At 45.6% G+C, this 15,567-nt stretch overlaps 1 protein-coding gene across 1 annotated transcript in view; it reads left to right on the forward strand.

Moving 5' to 3' along the window:
• Positions 1-15,567, forward strand: part of brip1 (BRCA1 interacting helicase 1) — a 52,432-nt gene that overhangs the window by 5,147 nt on the left and 31,718 nt on the right. The window contains exons 7-14 of the mRNA XM_080460219.1: positions 8,205-8,477; positions 9,936-10,157; positions 10,242-10,441; positions 10,514-10,646; positions 11,858-12,012; positions 12,488-12,665; positions 12,935-13,075; positions 13,968-14,129. Of these exons, the coding sequence (XP_080316345.1) occupies positions 8,205-8,477; positions 9,936-10,157; positions 10,242-10,441; positions 10,514-10,646; positions 11,858-12,012; positions 12,488-12,665; positions 12,935-13,075; positions 13,968-14,129 (1,464 nt within the window). The remainder of the gene's footprint in view (positions 1-8,204; positions 8,478-9,935; positions 10,158-10,241; positions 10,442-10,513; positions 10,647-11,857; positions 12,013-12,487; positions 12,666-12,934; positions 13,076-13,967; positions 14,130-15,567) is intronic.

Here is a 15,567-nt window from a genome sequence, read left to right on the forward strand (position 1 = left end):
TGAAGCAAAGGCTTACGGATGTCATGAAGTGTCTCAAATCGTAGGTGAAACTTCAAGAATGTCAAGAAAACACATTTGTTACTGCCGACAACAAACATCCTCACTGCATTTAATGTTAACTTTACCCCTCGGTGCTGTTAGTAAAGAGAAGTGTGGTTCAGTGGTCAGTTCATGAGGGGTTTTAACGGTTCTCCATAGTGTTTTCATATAATCATGAATAGTTACGACATGAAGCTTTCAATCAGTGGAATAAGAGAACAAATGTGACTTTTCTATGTGTAAGCAGATTTGGTTCTCATGTTCAGCGTTGCATTACAACCTCCACTTGTACTGAAACTGTCGGACCTCCGGTAGATTAATGAGGAACAGCAGTTCCTTAAAACAAATGGTATTTATGATTTCTTTGTCATTTCTACACTTTGTCATCAGGCCACATTTGGTCCACGATCTGCGTTTTGGATAATCAGAACAAAGTTTCTTCTGTGGTGTCTTGACTCCCAGCCCATATTCTCCTGGACTTGGCAGTTTTATTTTGACAGCCACTGTAATAACAATCCAACTTGGTAGTTTTATTTTGACAGTCACCGTAATAACAATCCAACTTGGTTGTCTGTCCACTAGAATGTCCGCAGTCTCCCATTGTTAATGTTTGGAGCTCATTGCTCTCTGTATGCATGTGTGTGTGCTTTCAGTACGAAAACTAACAACAGCACCATCTAGTGGACCAACATGCTAACTACACCATTTTCAGCGTTTTTGTCGTTGCAGTCAAAACATAATTTTCAGAATGTTGCTGTATAAACTTAACATTTTATCAAACTATAATGGAAAAACGATGAGTTTTGTGTAAATGAGGCCAAAGTGTTGAAATGAGAAATTTTACCTGCAACTTTTCAATAAAAGTGGCTGTTTTTTTCTCCACCGGACTGAACAGTTTGAGTCTAACGAGCATCTAAATGTCAAGTCATTGTAGAGTTGTGAAAAAAGAACAATCAAAGTATTACATTTTAAAGTGTACTTATATTTTTGGTACTAAAAGTGAGGTAAAGTATTGGAGTTGTTGGTATTTATAGATGATTAGTTTGTGATTTTATGTGTGGGGTCATATTTTTGTCTGTGGCCCCTCAACCGCTGTGCAGTCACACCCACCACTGGGGGGCAGCGTGCACTCACAAATGTCAGGTGTGTGTGTGTGTGTGTGTGTGTGTGTGTGTGTGTGTGTGTGTGTGTGTGTGTGTGTGTGTGTGTGTGTGTGTGTGTGTGTGTGTGTGTGTGTGTGTGTGTGTGTGTGTGTGTGTGTGTGTGTGTGTGTGTGTGTGTGTGTGTGTGTGTGTGTGTGTGTGTGTGAGATTCAGTCATGTTGCTGAAGCTGCAGTGCAGAGGCTCCACAGGACCTGCTTCAATGATATGTGGTCTGATTCCACACTTCCTGTTACATTCAAATATCCATACAAGTGTTCATTTCCGTGATGAAAGAAAGCACCAGTCAGGCTTTGTGTCTGTCCTCACCACTGTGCCTCCTCATCATAAACAACGTCCTTGCTGAGTAAACACAGACAGCCTCGTAACATCTGCTGACTCAGCAGCAACCATTTTGTGTGTGTTTGTGGAGAAATGACTCATCAGACTGGATTACACTCTTTTCACTATTATTCACATCAGTCTTTGGAATGAGCCGTCAACAGTCTCAGGAAGGTTCTCACTGAGGCCCCTCTAGTACGGAGTCCCTGTTTACAACCTTTTCAAGTGAAAACGCAAAACTGTGTTTGTGGCTCTTAAGGTGGAACTTTTCAAAAACATTCGGGCTCCGAAATGCTGGTCCTGGTCCTGGTCCTGGTCCTGGTCACCACATTGGTAGTAACTAGTAGTTCTGCATGTGCTCAGTAGAGCCAATCAGAACAAAGTTTCCTCCAGAGTGTCTTGACTCCCACTCCATATTCTCCTGGGACTTGGTACTTTTAATTTGATAGTCACTGTAATAACAATCCAACTTGGTAGTTTTATTTTGACAGTCACCGTCATAACAATCCAACTTGGTGGTTTTATTTTGATAGTCGTAATAACAATCCAACTTGGTAGTTTTATTTTGACAGTCACCGTCATAACAATCCAACTTGGTGGTTTTATTTTGATAGTCGTAATAACAATCCAACTTGGTAGTTTTATTTTGACAGTCACCGTCATAACAATCCAACTTGGTGGTTTTATTTTGATAGTCGTAATAACAATCCAACTTGGTAGTTTTATTTTGACAGTCTCCATAATAACAATCCAACTTGGTAGTCTGTCCACTAGAATGTCCGTGTTCTCCCAGTGTTAATGTTTAGAGCTCATTGATTCACTACTAAAACTAACAGCACCAACTAGTGGACCAACATGAGAAGTACATCGTTTCTAGTGTTTCTGTCATTCCTGTGGAAACGTAAAACTTTTCTGAAACAAAAATGCAAAACCGCTGCGTTTTCACTTGACATTATGTGAACGGAGGCTGAACCAGAGTGAGGAATCCAACGATGTCGTCTGATTCAACAACCACTGCTGAACAAAACAATTCACATATTTTTCTTAAAATGTTTATTATTTCAATATCATATCGTATAAAACTGCAAACGGGAGGAACGCTCTTTTCCGTATTAGTTCAACTGGCTGGTTCCATCTCCTCCAGTCGGGTTCCAGCAGCTCTGCTCTTATTTTTTCATATTTATTTAGAAAAAAGGGATTTCATTTTTGACTGCTCTTCAAATATATTTTTTAAACATGAGCTTCTTGTCTACTTCTTTTGAAAATTGAAAACATTTTTCATGGGTTCAGCCTCATACTGAGCTCTGCTGCTCATTCCACAAATTCATGTTTCTTACAAATGAAGCAACATGTGAAATGGAGAGAAACAGACTTCCCAATGATTCATGGTCAATAAGCTTCATGACAAGAGAGCAAAGCTCAGTCCTGTTCATAGTTTAGTCTTTCTCAGCTCAGACTGCTCAGGTGGACGCGGCTGGTTGGTTTTTGTTTTCTGCGTTGAGAACATCCGGTGTTCACGAGTCCCACTGCTGCGAGCGTCTGTTGACTTGTTTAACCGTCATGAGCTTCTAGGACGTGAAGCTTCCCACCACGTTTGGAGAAAAGGACTGGAGCGCTTTGTTCAAACTACTCAAATCATCAATATTCCTCTAAACATTTTGTCCTCGGTTAAACTGACTAATTAATCCTGTTATTTATTTAGTGTTAATTCTTCACAACCAACCTATATTTAAAAAAAGTAGTTAAAAAGTGTGTATGTTCACAATGTTTGGTTTGTAAAAAGAAATGAGCAAGAAGTCCAGTTGAAATGGTTAAAACTGCTTTTGGCTCAACTTGCTGAAACTAACGTCACTGGTTCTTGTTTAAAGTTGTCACTTTTATAAGTTCATCATAAACCTCGGGTTTGTCAGTCAGCAGAGTTCTACGCAACACTTATTTTTATTGGCTGTTTAAAGTTGTTCTGTGGCTTTAAGTGGATGTTGGTGGGACTCCAGCAGAAATGGCTCCTTTGCTCATAAAGGTTGGAGTCCTCTGGTCAGTGTTGGAATCCTTGAAAGTGTTTTATATCAAGCCTTGAGGATATGGAGCTGAAATGTTCCTGGAGTTTTCACGAAGCCCAGTTGGTGTTGCAGCTGAAGAGGTTCAGTTTCACACTAAATACTCTGAGTGTGGATCCAGATTATTGTGACGGCCTTCAGAAGTAAATGTCACTTTGGAAGTTGCTGCATGTTTGTTTTGCCGTGGCTGTGAGAAGTTGTGTTGTTGTGTGTTGCAGCCGGTCTGGGTGGTCTGGGGGGTCTGGGCCTCTAGTCTGCTGAATGATCCAGGTGTGGGAGTTCTCTGCAGGATCCAGACCCTCACACTGCTCACCTGCCTGTGCAGTGAGTCTGTAGAGCCCCAAACTCTCTGCTGCACCTGAACCTGCTGCAGGTGTGCAGCTGGGATGGAGGGAGGTGGAACAACAGGAGGAGGGAAAGTGAAGTGGGGCTCTGGTTTCCCTGCAGCTACATGACCCGGGCTCCTTTGTCCCGCCGGCGCTGACTGACGGCCTGAATGGGCCCTTTGAAGGAAGCTCCAGTTTTAATTAAGAGGGTTTGCCTCGCCTGGGCCGCTGATCTGTGAAAGCCACGGGATAAATATTGAATGGGGTTCACCCGCTGGTGACTGCGCCCGAGGGATAAACAGGTGCTTCAGAGGGCAGATATGTGCCAGCGCCCCTACCTGTGCTACCGGTCCTATCGGGGGCGGGCGGGGGGGGTAGTCATGTCTTCCCAGGTATGAACGATTGAAACCCACCCTTATTGGAGCTGATTTCAGGCTCTGGAAAACTCTGGAATGAGGAGCAAATTGGTGTCCAGTGAGAGGCGCCAGTGATACCTTGGTGCTCCACGGCCCTGGGTGCCCTCTGCCCGGCCCCCTGGGGCCCCGGGTGCCCTCATCCTGGCCCCCCGGGGTGTGAGATTTCCATCTCTCAGGTGTTGGCAGTCAGGATGGCAATAGAAGCCTACCTGTGAAGATTCAGAGGTGTTCAGTAACACCGCTGACCTCTGGGCTGTCAGCTGCTGTGACACGTACACCTGTGAGAGGAGGAAGACCAGGAAACCTGGCCCACCGAGGAACCTGGAGGGTCCTGGAGAGACCTGTGTCTTGGAGGGACCTGTCGGGACCTTTCGGGACCTGTTCTCACCCTGTGAATGCGGTGAAGTTTGTGGGTGGTTGGTTTGTGTGAAGGGGAGGATGCTGTAAATGGTATGCTGACAGAGGCAGAGGTGGTGTTGTGGTTGGGAGCAGAGCCGTTACCCCCCCCCCCCCCCCCCCCCCCCAAGTGATCTGCATTCCTTTCCAGGGGGTGTCTGGTCCGGGCTAAGGGGCCAGGCTTCAGACCTGGTTGTCCTGGCATCTCGGAAGGCAGCTTCGTAAAAGGATCCTCCTGTGTCAGCTGTTTCCTGCTGCAGCTTTTGACAAGGCCCCTATTCACCAACCCCCCACCCCCCGACACCACCACCCCCCAATGAATAAGTGATTACTGGCCATCTCGGCCAGGATATTTGGAGGCTCTTTTTAACGTGCAGCAGCAGGTAAGGTGATCGGCCCAGAGCCCGGGCTGCGGAGCGTAACTGTTCCAGAGGAGAAAGGTAACCGGAGCTGTGATGGGGCCCCGCAGCACCTCTGTTTGTTTTTCACCTGGGCTCAGGGCTCCTTATCCCGCTTAGCGCTGCGAGGCGGCTCTCTGAGGGCCTCTCCGCCGCCACTCCATCACACTTTGTAATATTTGATGGGCAAACATGCTCGGAAAATCTGAGCCGGCGGGAAACTGGAGCCGCTCGTCTGTCATCAGGCGTGCTACCTTCTGATCCCACGATAAGTTTCACCGCCTCATATCACATACCAGCCATTCTTCCAAGGAATCAGTCCAGTCATTTGTAGACGATTCAGGAATTAATCGTGTTGCATCTTCTCCTGGGACCTATTCATTTTATTTTGATGGTCACCGTAATAATCCAACTTGGTAGTTTTATTTTGACAGTCACCGTAATAACAATCCAACTTGATAGGTTTATTTTGACAGTCACTGTAATAACAATACAACTTAGTAGTTTTATTTTGACAGTCACCGTAATAACAATCCAGCTTGGTAGATTTATTTTGACAGTTACTGTAATAACAATCCAACTTGATAGTTTTATTTTAACAGTCACCGTAATAACAATCTAACTTGGTGGTCTGTCCATTAGAAGGTCCATGTTCTCCCAGTGTTAATGTTTAGAGCTCATTGTTCTCTGCTGTGTGTGTGTGTGTGTGTGCTTTCAGTACTACAACTAACAACAGCACCAACTAGTGGACCAACATGAAAACTACATCGTGCCATTTACGTGTAAACGGATATCTTTTTGAGAACTTTGCCATTGAGACTTTAACCTTTTCTGAAACGAAAATGCAAACACATACATTCCCTCACTTGAAACGCTGAGTCACATGACTATTTGGGAAAATAGATCCAGGTTGAACTGATTTCTATGTTTTAGGTGATAGTAGTAGTAGTAGTAGTAGTAGTAGTAGTTCACTTTTGTCATTTTCAGCTTTGCTGTAGGTTTAACCTATCATTTGAAATTCTTTCGTGTCTTAGAGTCAAATTGATTTTAGTTCAGCAGCCACATGCAGACCATTCTGACGGAGCACCAGTTTACAAGCATGATTTTCTCTAAAATCCATACATCTCCAAATGTTTCCTACATGGAGGTAGTTAGTTGAAATTTACAGTCAAAAACACAGTGAGAAAACCATAAATACTTCTGAAACTGCAGCAAATTACTTGACTTTGGATTTTTGGAGTCTCATCCTGCATAGAGCAGTGAAATCCTCTCCGCTCTGTATTTCAACAATAACATTTCCATTCTGATAAAAACAAAAACTAAGAAAAACAATAACTAGTGGCCCGACATGAGTACGACATCAGTTTAAAACATTCAGGGTCCTGGTGTGTGACTGAATCTCTTCCGATTGGAGACACGTCTTCCCCTCAGCAGACTGAACTGGTTTGACTTCTGGTCGATAAGTCGACGTTACTGCTGCTTCCTCACTCAGGAAACTCCTTTCATAGATATTTTATTTCCTGAAGACGAGACGTTGTCCGTCCTCTGTGGGACCACAGGGTGGGTTCTGACTGACAACAGGTCAGCCAACACGTTCACATGGAGAACAGGTCTGAGGCTGCACCACTTAAAAGAGCTCGACACATACGCAGGATCGGTTTCATAAGCGTCGCCGGCTACACTTCACCTGCGGGTGCTGGAGAAAGAAGAATCCAGCACGTCACCGGACAGCCAATTATGAAGCAGCTAGATTTTCTCAGCCTCCACAATGGCGGGCTCTCGTCTTTCAGAGCCAGGAAAGGTCACCTGGTGCAGAGTGACGGGACGCCTCGTGTCTCGATACAGATTCTCTCTGCTCTTTGTAAAGAGGCTGCAGAGTCTGTCACACGCCTCGCATAATAGAGAGCAGCTCCCTCTGGATCCTGATTCTGTACAAGAGCTCGTCCACGTCCAGCAGTGGACAGGGAGCCTGGCGTCTTAATTACATGTTTCTCATTGGAGAGGAGACATGATGATTTGACCGTCAAGATTATGTCTGTTTTGTTTCTTTGTGGTCATTTTGCATCGTTTTTACATCGTTTATTTGTGTTTGAGTACTTTTCTATGTCTGGAGTCATATAGACTCTTCATAACATTTAAAAGTGTTTCTGGCAAGTTTGCATGTTTTTTTATATCTGTTGTGCATCTGTGTGTTCTACAGGTGCACCAGTACTGCTTATCAAAGTACAAGTATGAGTGCTAACCTTTAGCTACTTACTGATACAGAGTACAATATGAGTACTTATTAAATGCCATAAAGCCTCATCCATACTCTGTATACAAACAATATGTGAAGGCTACGAGTTGCTGTGAAGCTTCTCTTGATATTTTGTCCAAATAATTTACAGTCAAGCTGCAGACATCGCTCGTCCCATCAGCGTACATCCTGACATTGCTGATGCCGGGTTATACTCGACAGGTTGCATTAGGGATCTTTTATGAGTACAAGTATTCCATACAGTATCGGACCTGATACCGGTATCGGCATCGATGCATCCCTACTGAAGATATCTGATTGAATGGATACCGGTTGTGTTGTACTTGAGCCTCCATTTTTAAAATAGTTACTATGCTAAATGCTTTTACATTTATTTATCAACATTGTGATCACATTTCTGTGTCTTTGGATTCGTCTTGTTATGATGACTCATCTAGGTACAGGTTTTCCTCAGTGTTTCTACTGAAGCTCCATCAGAGACAATTTGATGTGTACAATGGATCGCCATTGTTTTAATGGTATGACCTTTTTTGCCCCCCCCTTCCCCCACAAAGGTGTGGTTCATTAACAGTCACTGCCTGATGGACTTGGTCCTCCAGGGACTTCAGATTGTGGTGGAAAAGCAGGCAGCAAGTTGGCCCAGGATCCGTTTTAGTACCTGGAGCTGAAGGTCCCTGGTGCTTTTGGTTGAAATGCAGCTTTAGCACAAGAAATTTATGGAATTATGTCTTGAAAGACTTTCCTATAAAATCTCTCTGACAGATGTTGTGGGACAGAGGCTGCAGGGTTTCATGCTTGTTAATATTTGCTTGTGTGTGTGTGTGTGTGTGCAGGCGGCTGAACCGTGCTCTCTGTGCCCGTGTGCTGCAGCCAGAGACGGTGTGAAGGACAAAGCCAAAGATGGCAGAGCGAGGATCCCGAAGATCTTCTTCGGCACTCGAACTCATAAACAGATAACTCAGATCACACACGAGCTGAAGCGCACCGCGTACTCCGGCGTGCCCATGACCATCTTATCCAGCAGAGATCACACCTGCGTCAACCCCGAAGTGACGCCTCTCTCCAACCGCAACGAACGCTGCAAAGAGCTGCTGGACGCCAAAGAGGTGAGGACCACGCGGTACTGCTTCTCTGACACCAGTCTATCCTGTCAATTCTGTCTTTGAGGATTTTGGATTTCTTTCTGACTCTTTCTTGTTGGAATCAGAGCAGCAGCCACAGCAGAAACATTCTGTCCTTTTGTGTAACTCCAGCTGGTCCATCTTTATTGCATCCTTTTCTCCAAATGTATTAGTGTGTGATCAGACCATCCTGTCCTCTGAAGAGTTCCCTCAATACGACTGCTGGATTACCGAGCAGTGTAAACCCACACCAAGCTGCTGTTGAAGTATACAATGAGAGGAGTAATTATCCTGCTACAATATCCATAATTGGTCAAGTTGACTCTTATTGACACGGTGAAATGTCAGGAACCACAGAGTTACCGACATGAGACACTTGTAACTCCCTGTACTGTTCTGAAGTGGAGGCGCCTACTGTAATGAGCACAATTACGCTGTCACTGGAGGTGTCGGTGTCACCTTGTCATATAAAATGGGTGTCCCAGTGGTAACCTTACTGAGCCTCGGGCTCCAGTCCTCTCTGTGTCAGGTGACCACGCTGTACCCATACACGCCGACCCACGCTCAGACACACACATCGTCTTCAGTCACAACAGCTTTTGCGGTGATGAACGCCGTGCAGGCGCTCCTGAAGCAGGCTGCCGCCCGGTAATCCTCCCCACTCCTCTTTCAGTGTCGCCAGGGTCCCAGCTCAGCTCGTCCCTTTGAGGAGGAGGTGTTATCACTGTGTCCAAAGGCTAGAGAGTCTGTGACGCTGTCACCTGGAGCTACAGGGTGGAGCGTCTCAGAGTAATCAGAGTTATCAGTGCTCACTACATGAGAGGCTGTCTCTTCACACTGGATTCACATTGACTGTCAGTTCGGGACATGTATGTTCTCACGTCTCTCAGAGAGGAAACCAGAGACCAATGTTGAATGGACCTAAAAAGAAGGGCTGGTAACGTTAAACCAGCGCTGACCTCGGCTCTCTTCCATATGGAACTTCTTCCCCCGTCATGTTTTCCTTTATTCCATGAAGCCAGATTCTTATTGGCACTGCAGGTTGCCGCATATGTTCAACATTCAACTTCAGTGTGGACTAGGACAGTGATTTCCAACCTGACAGAGTGAATCCTCAGAGAACAGAAACTCATTAAGGGTAGAGGACCAGTGGAGGTGGAGGGTCACCGAGGTGTACAGTGGTTAAAAAACTGGGTCCTTCGGGAAAACAGTTTGAAGTCAGTGAACTGGGATATATTATGATACCATGATGTGAAGTTTCTCAGATCACTGCAGACTGTTCAACATGATGGACACATGACAAACTGTTAGAAGGTTTCGTGACTGCTGGTGTTTGATCAATATGTCGGACATTTCATTCAGACCCCAGCTAAACTGAGCAAGTTGTCCCTAACATGTTGTGAGAGTCTGATCCTGATAGTTTCCCTGCTGCGTGCTGCACAGGGCCGGTCCTGCCGTTATTACCACGGCGTGCAGAGGATGCGGGAGCAGCATACGCTGCAGCAGGTCCACGGCCTGCGAGAGGCCTGGGACATCGAGGACCTGGTCTCACTGGGAAGACGGATTCGCTCCTGTTCCTACTTTGCTGCTCGTGAGCTGATGGCTACATCCTCCATCGTCTTCTGCCCGTACAACTACCTGCTGGACCCCATGATCCGAGAGAGCGTGAGTCCACTTCCACTGAGAAGGTGCTGGAGCATTGGCACGAGTAAAGAATCTCCCGCTACCTTCTGTCCATGTTTCCTTCAGATGGACATCGACCTGACGGGGCAGATCTTGGTGCTGGACGAGGCTCACAACATCGAGGACTGTGCGCGGGAGAGCGCGAGCTGCACGCTGACCTACAACACTCTGCTGCTGGCCCGAGATGAGCTGGACGGGATGATCCACAGCAACATCAGAGCCTCCCAACACGAGCCGCTCAGGAACCTCTGCTACAGTCTCATCAAGTCAGTCCTGCTCTGGGTTCCTCATCCTGTCTGCTGCTCAGTGTGAGCTCATGCTGACTCCTGTTTGTGCAGCTGGATCCAGGAGAGCCAGGTCCTGATGTTGGACCGCGGCTACGAGAATGCCAGCAAAGTCTGGAGTGGAAAAGAAATCCTGGATATCTTTCACGGCCTGGGAATCACTGCGGACACATTCGAACTTCTGAAGGTACAAGTCTTCAACTCGTTCTTCCTCTGTCCTTCGTCTCAGATTCCTTCCTGTCGGTTGGTTTTTAGCCGGACTCAGTTGAAAACTTGAATTAGGGACTGCAGATGGAAACTAGCCACGGGTAAATCTGGTACAAAGCATCTTTTCTTTAAGATTAATGTTTTCTGTGCATGGTCCCTGAAAAATAAACTAATAAACAATTTTAAAGAATTTACAGAACAAATTAAGAATAAAACAACATTCTTCAAGACATGTTTCAATAAATTTCTTTCAAAGGAAACAGGAACGCACCGGTACCACAAGTACTTGAACGAGTCCGAGTAGTAACCTTAGGCTACTTGCCGAAACCAACTACCGGTACGAGTACTTGTTAATGCCTTTAAGCCTAATTTTTATATTCCATTTGAAAACGATGTGCGAAAGCTCCGTGTTGTGGTGAACTACCTGCACACAGCGTGTATGGCGACGCTACGTCACCTCCAACAGTCTACAGTCCGCACTGCGCTAAGCTACTGGAGACCGAGGGACCGAGCAATGACAGCATCAGTCAGGCTTCAGTCACTTTTAGCATGTAGCATGTAGCATTGCTGGTGGGTTAGCCCTGAAACTCTGTAGCATGTAGCATGTAGCACGGCTCGCAGTAAACTCCTCTTGATCCAGTGAGCAGCTAAACTACTGAGCAACATCGAGCTGACTCTGCTGGTCCAAACATCTGTGGTGATGAAGTTGCTGCTGATGTATGAACTATCTTTCTCCTGCTCTTCCTTTATTTTTTGTTTTTTTACTGTTCTTTTTATTTCAAAATGGTACAAGAGGTATGTACAGTCATTGACATGTCCTTTTTTCTTTTTTGTAATATATATATATAAATTCAGACACGGAATGAAGTTAACACCCCCAATCCAACCAAACCAACTCCACTCACACACAAAAAACAGACACACTCAGTTAGACTAGAAAAGATAAGGAATACTTGACACTGCAGATCAAACAAACATAGAGTCCATGAAGGTGGGAAATAAGTACAGACAAATGAAGATAAATATGTAAATATTATTCTCATGGGAGTATTGTTAGAGATCCTCTGAAACACCAATAAGGTAAAAATAGATGGATGACAGTGCAATCCCTGGAAATGACAGCTTGTTAGCAGCTCTTGTGCAGTTTGGGTCTAAAAAGTGAAGAAGAGCTGTGATGGATGTGTGCTGCAGGAGAACCTGACGGCAGTACTGGAGAAGGAGGAGCGAGTGGGAGTGGTTCACGGTAAAGAGGACATGGTGCAGGTCCCCACCATCACCTCTCTCACCTCCACCTTCCTCAAGAACCTCTTCATGGTGCTGGACTTCCTGTACAGGGACAACCGCAGGTCAGAGGCCGTGTGCTCGTGTCTCTGCTTCCGGGAGCTGTCATAGTGTGTGTAGGGCTGAAATGTTTAACATGATTGATTATTTGGTAGTTTTCTGCAGAGCTGAAGTTAATTTAGCCTTCGTCACAATATGTTGTGACTTAATGGATTGAAAAGACTGTATAAAATGGAAAAATGGCTAAGAGATATTAAAGTAGATGTTAATCGTGTATTTATTGTTCACTAGTGTTTAACCCCTTCTGATGTTCAGCAAAGTTTCTGCACTTTCCAGAGGGCCAATCCCAGAAATATACAAATAATTTCTGGCAAAATAATCAGAGATCACTAGAAAGGTTGGAAAATGAAAAAAAGATTTAAGAAACGATGTGAAGGATGTGTTGATGGAGGAATGGGAGTTGGTCAGTGAACCTGATGCTCATTAAATTTATCAGAAAGTTGTCTGTCTGTCTGTCTGTCTGTCTGTCTGTCTGTCTAGGTTTGCTGATGATTACCGGGTCGCGCTGCAGAAGAGCTACACCTGGACCAACCAGGTCCCGCCGGATCTTCCTGATGCGCAGGGCTTCCTCGCCATCCGGCGCCACCGACACCGCCACAACGTCAGAGTCAAGACTGAAGTGCTGACGCTGAGCTTCTGGTGCCTGAACCCTGCTGTGGTGAGAGGACACCCCCACCCCCACCCCCACCCCCCAGAACACCATGGATCTGACTCCATCACTTCACATTGCTGCCATCTAAGTGTGTGTGTGTGTGTGTGTGTGTGTGTGTGTGTGTGTGTGTGTGTGTGTGTGTGTGTGTGTGTGTGTGTGTGTGTGTGTGTGTGTGTGTGTGTGTGTGTGTGTGTGTGTGTGTGTGTGTGTGTGTGTGTGTGTGTGTGTGTGTGTGTGTGTGTGTGTGTGTGTGTGTGTGTGTGTGCGCGCGCCAGGCGTTCTCTGACCTCAGCGGGGTGGTCCACTGCATCGTGCTGACCTCAGGGACTCTCTCCCCGATGGGCTCCTTCTCGTCTGAACTGGGGGTGAAGTTCTCCATCCAGCTGGAGGCCAACCACGTCATCAACACCTCCCAGGTGAGAACATGATTGATTATTTGGTAGTTTTCCTCAGAGCTGAAGTTAGTTTAACCTTCATCACAATATGTTGTGACTTAATGGATTGAAAAGACTGTATAAAATGGAAAAATGGCTAAGAGATATTAAAGTAGATGTTATTCTTGTATTTATTGTTCACTATTATTTAACCCCTTCTGATGTTCAGCAAAGTTTCTGAACTTTCCAGAGGGCCAATCCCAGAAATATACAAATTATTTCTGGCAAAATAATCAGAGATCACTAGAAAGGTTGGAAAATGAAAAAAAGATTTAAGAAACGATGTGAAGGATGTGTTGATGGAGGAATGGGAGTTGGTCAGTGAACCTGATGCTCATTAAATTTATCAGAAAGTACAGAGTTTAAACACAGAAAGCCTCCGTAAACACAAAAAGTCCAGTGAGTTCTAGTCTCTGTGTCATTTTGTAGTATCACATCGTCATGAAGGAAAGTCTATTCAGCTTTTTCCAGTTTGGTCATTCTTAAAGATTATCTGCTGTTACAAAGTCCTTCAGGAGTGTTTTGACTGGAGAGATGGTGAAATGTGTTTGGTTTTATCTGAGTTTCTCTTCACTTGTTTATTTGACGTCAGCTGACAGAAACATTCACGTTGAAGTTGTCACACATAGTTCAGCCAAAATAGATTAAAGCAGAAAAAGGACAATAATCTGAACTATTCTCCAAGCAGTTCTTTTAAAGTATACATTTAATTCCTGAGGGATTTGAGGTGGTGCATTAAAGTGAGGTCTTCATGTTTCTCTCCTTCAAAGCTTTGAAGCAGTTTTGTTCACATGAGCCGTGGTTCCTCGTCTGTCCAGTAGGTGTCTCAGTCTCACCAAGTCAGTTTAGCGTTGCTGTTCCTGCCCCCCCCCAGGTGTGGGTGGGCACGGTGGGCAGCGGACCGCAGGGCCGACAGCTGCGTGGCACCTTCCAGCACACAGAGACCTTCAGCTTCCAGGACGAGGTGGGGGGGCTGCTGCTCCACGTCTGCCAGCTCATGTCTAAAGGAGTGCTCTGCTTCCTGCCCTCATACAAGGTAAACTGCCCTGCACACCCCAGATTTACCCCAGGTCTCTCTGCAGGACCCCCAGGACTGATCCATTGACCTGGAATAACTTGATTCACATCACACGCAGTGGAAACGTTCACACTGCTCCCATGTCATGCTACGTGCTTGAGCTTTATTGTTGGCAAACCTGACTGACGTATGAGACGGAGAAGAAATACACCAAATTTAATCGGTTTTCATCTGTGTATATCTCCGCAGTAATACAATACATTTTTATGTACTCATGGCAAATGACTTGTTATGGCCCACCTGCCATACCGCCATGGACCACCAGGGGGCTGCGGCCCACCCTTTGGGGAACACTGCAAATAGTTCATGAATGAGCCACAGCTGGACCGTTTAAAGTGTTAGTGGTTAATCCACACACACACACACACACACACACACACACACACACACACACACACACACACACACACACACACACACACACACACACACACACACACACACACACACACACACACACACCGCACAGTCCACACAGACCTTTGGCTTCAAACTGTCTTGATCTGTTGTGAGAGTGCAAACCACTGTGCCACCCTGTACCCCCACCCTGTACCTCCACCCTGCACCTCATCCCTGGTTGCAGAGAGTGGTGGGCTGTTTGGTGCTGTGGTCTCCACGTTTCGCCACTGGGGGGCGCTGCAGACCACGGGTTACACTTCAGTTTGAGGCGTGGGCAGACTTGGAGGGACATTTTTAACTGTGTGTGAGTCCTGCTCTCTCTTCTGAGTGCAGAAGCAGTGGTGTCACGTGTCACAATAGATGAGTGCTGATCAATAGAGGAGCTTGTCAGGTTCTTGTTCGGTGGTGACATCTTCACAGGGCCGATCCTCTTTCACTTAATGAGAGCACACTCACACACACTTTGTCCCTCTTTGTTTGGGATGCGTTTTGGCTCATGAATAAATCACGTGGCTGCAGCTCAGTTGTCACATCAAGTTATGGAGGGCCGGGTGGATGTGTGTGTTTGTCCACACGACACACACACATTACATGTGGTCAATTAACATACGTGTTGTTGGAAATATGGACTTTCTCTTTGTGACCCTGGAACATGACTCCAGTGTTCAGGGTGGCGTTCAGCTTCCTCGTGATGGAAATCAAGTCTGAACCTGTTTCATTGTGTAAAAAAATCCACTCATCTGCTATTTAAACTCAAAATCAACTCATTAATCATGAGGCAGTTTGATCAGGCACATAGCATTTGGTTTGGGAATTTAGCACCAGCATCGTCACCGAGAGCCAGCATAAAGATATCCTGGGTTCTTTGATCGGATCACTGGAGAGCTTCAGCTCCACCATCCCCACAAAAAGAAAACAAACTACTGTAAAAACTTCAACATGAGTATATTTCAGTTCTGCATAAATACCTCAAACCACTTCATTTCTCAGTATTTGA

This window comes from Lipophrys pholis (assembly GCF_963383615.2).
Source record: "Lipophrys pholis genome assembly, chromosome: 3".
Taxonomy (NCBI): Eukaryota; Metazoa; Chordata; class Actinopteri; order Blenniiformes; family Blenniidae; genus Lipophrys; species Lipophrys pholis.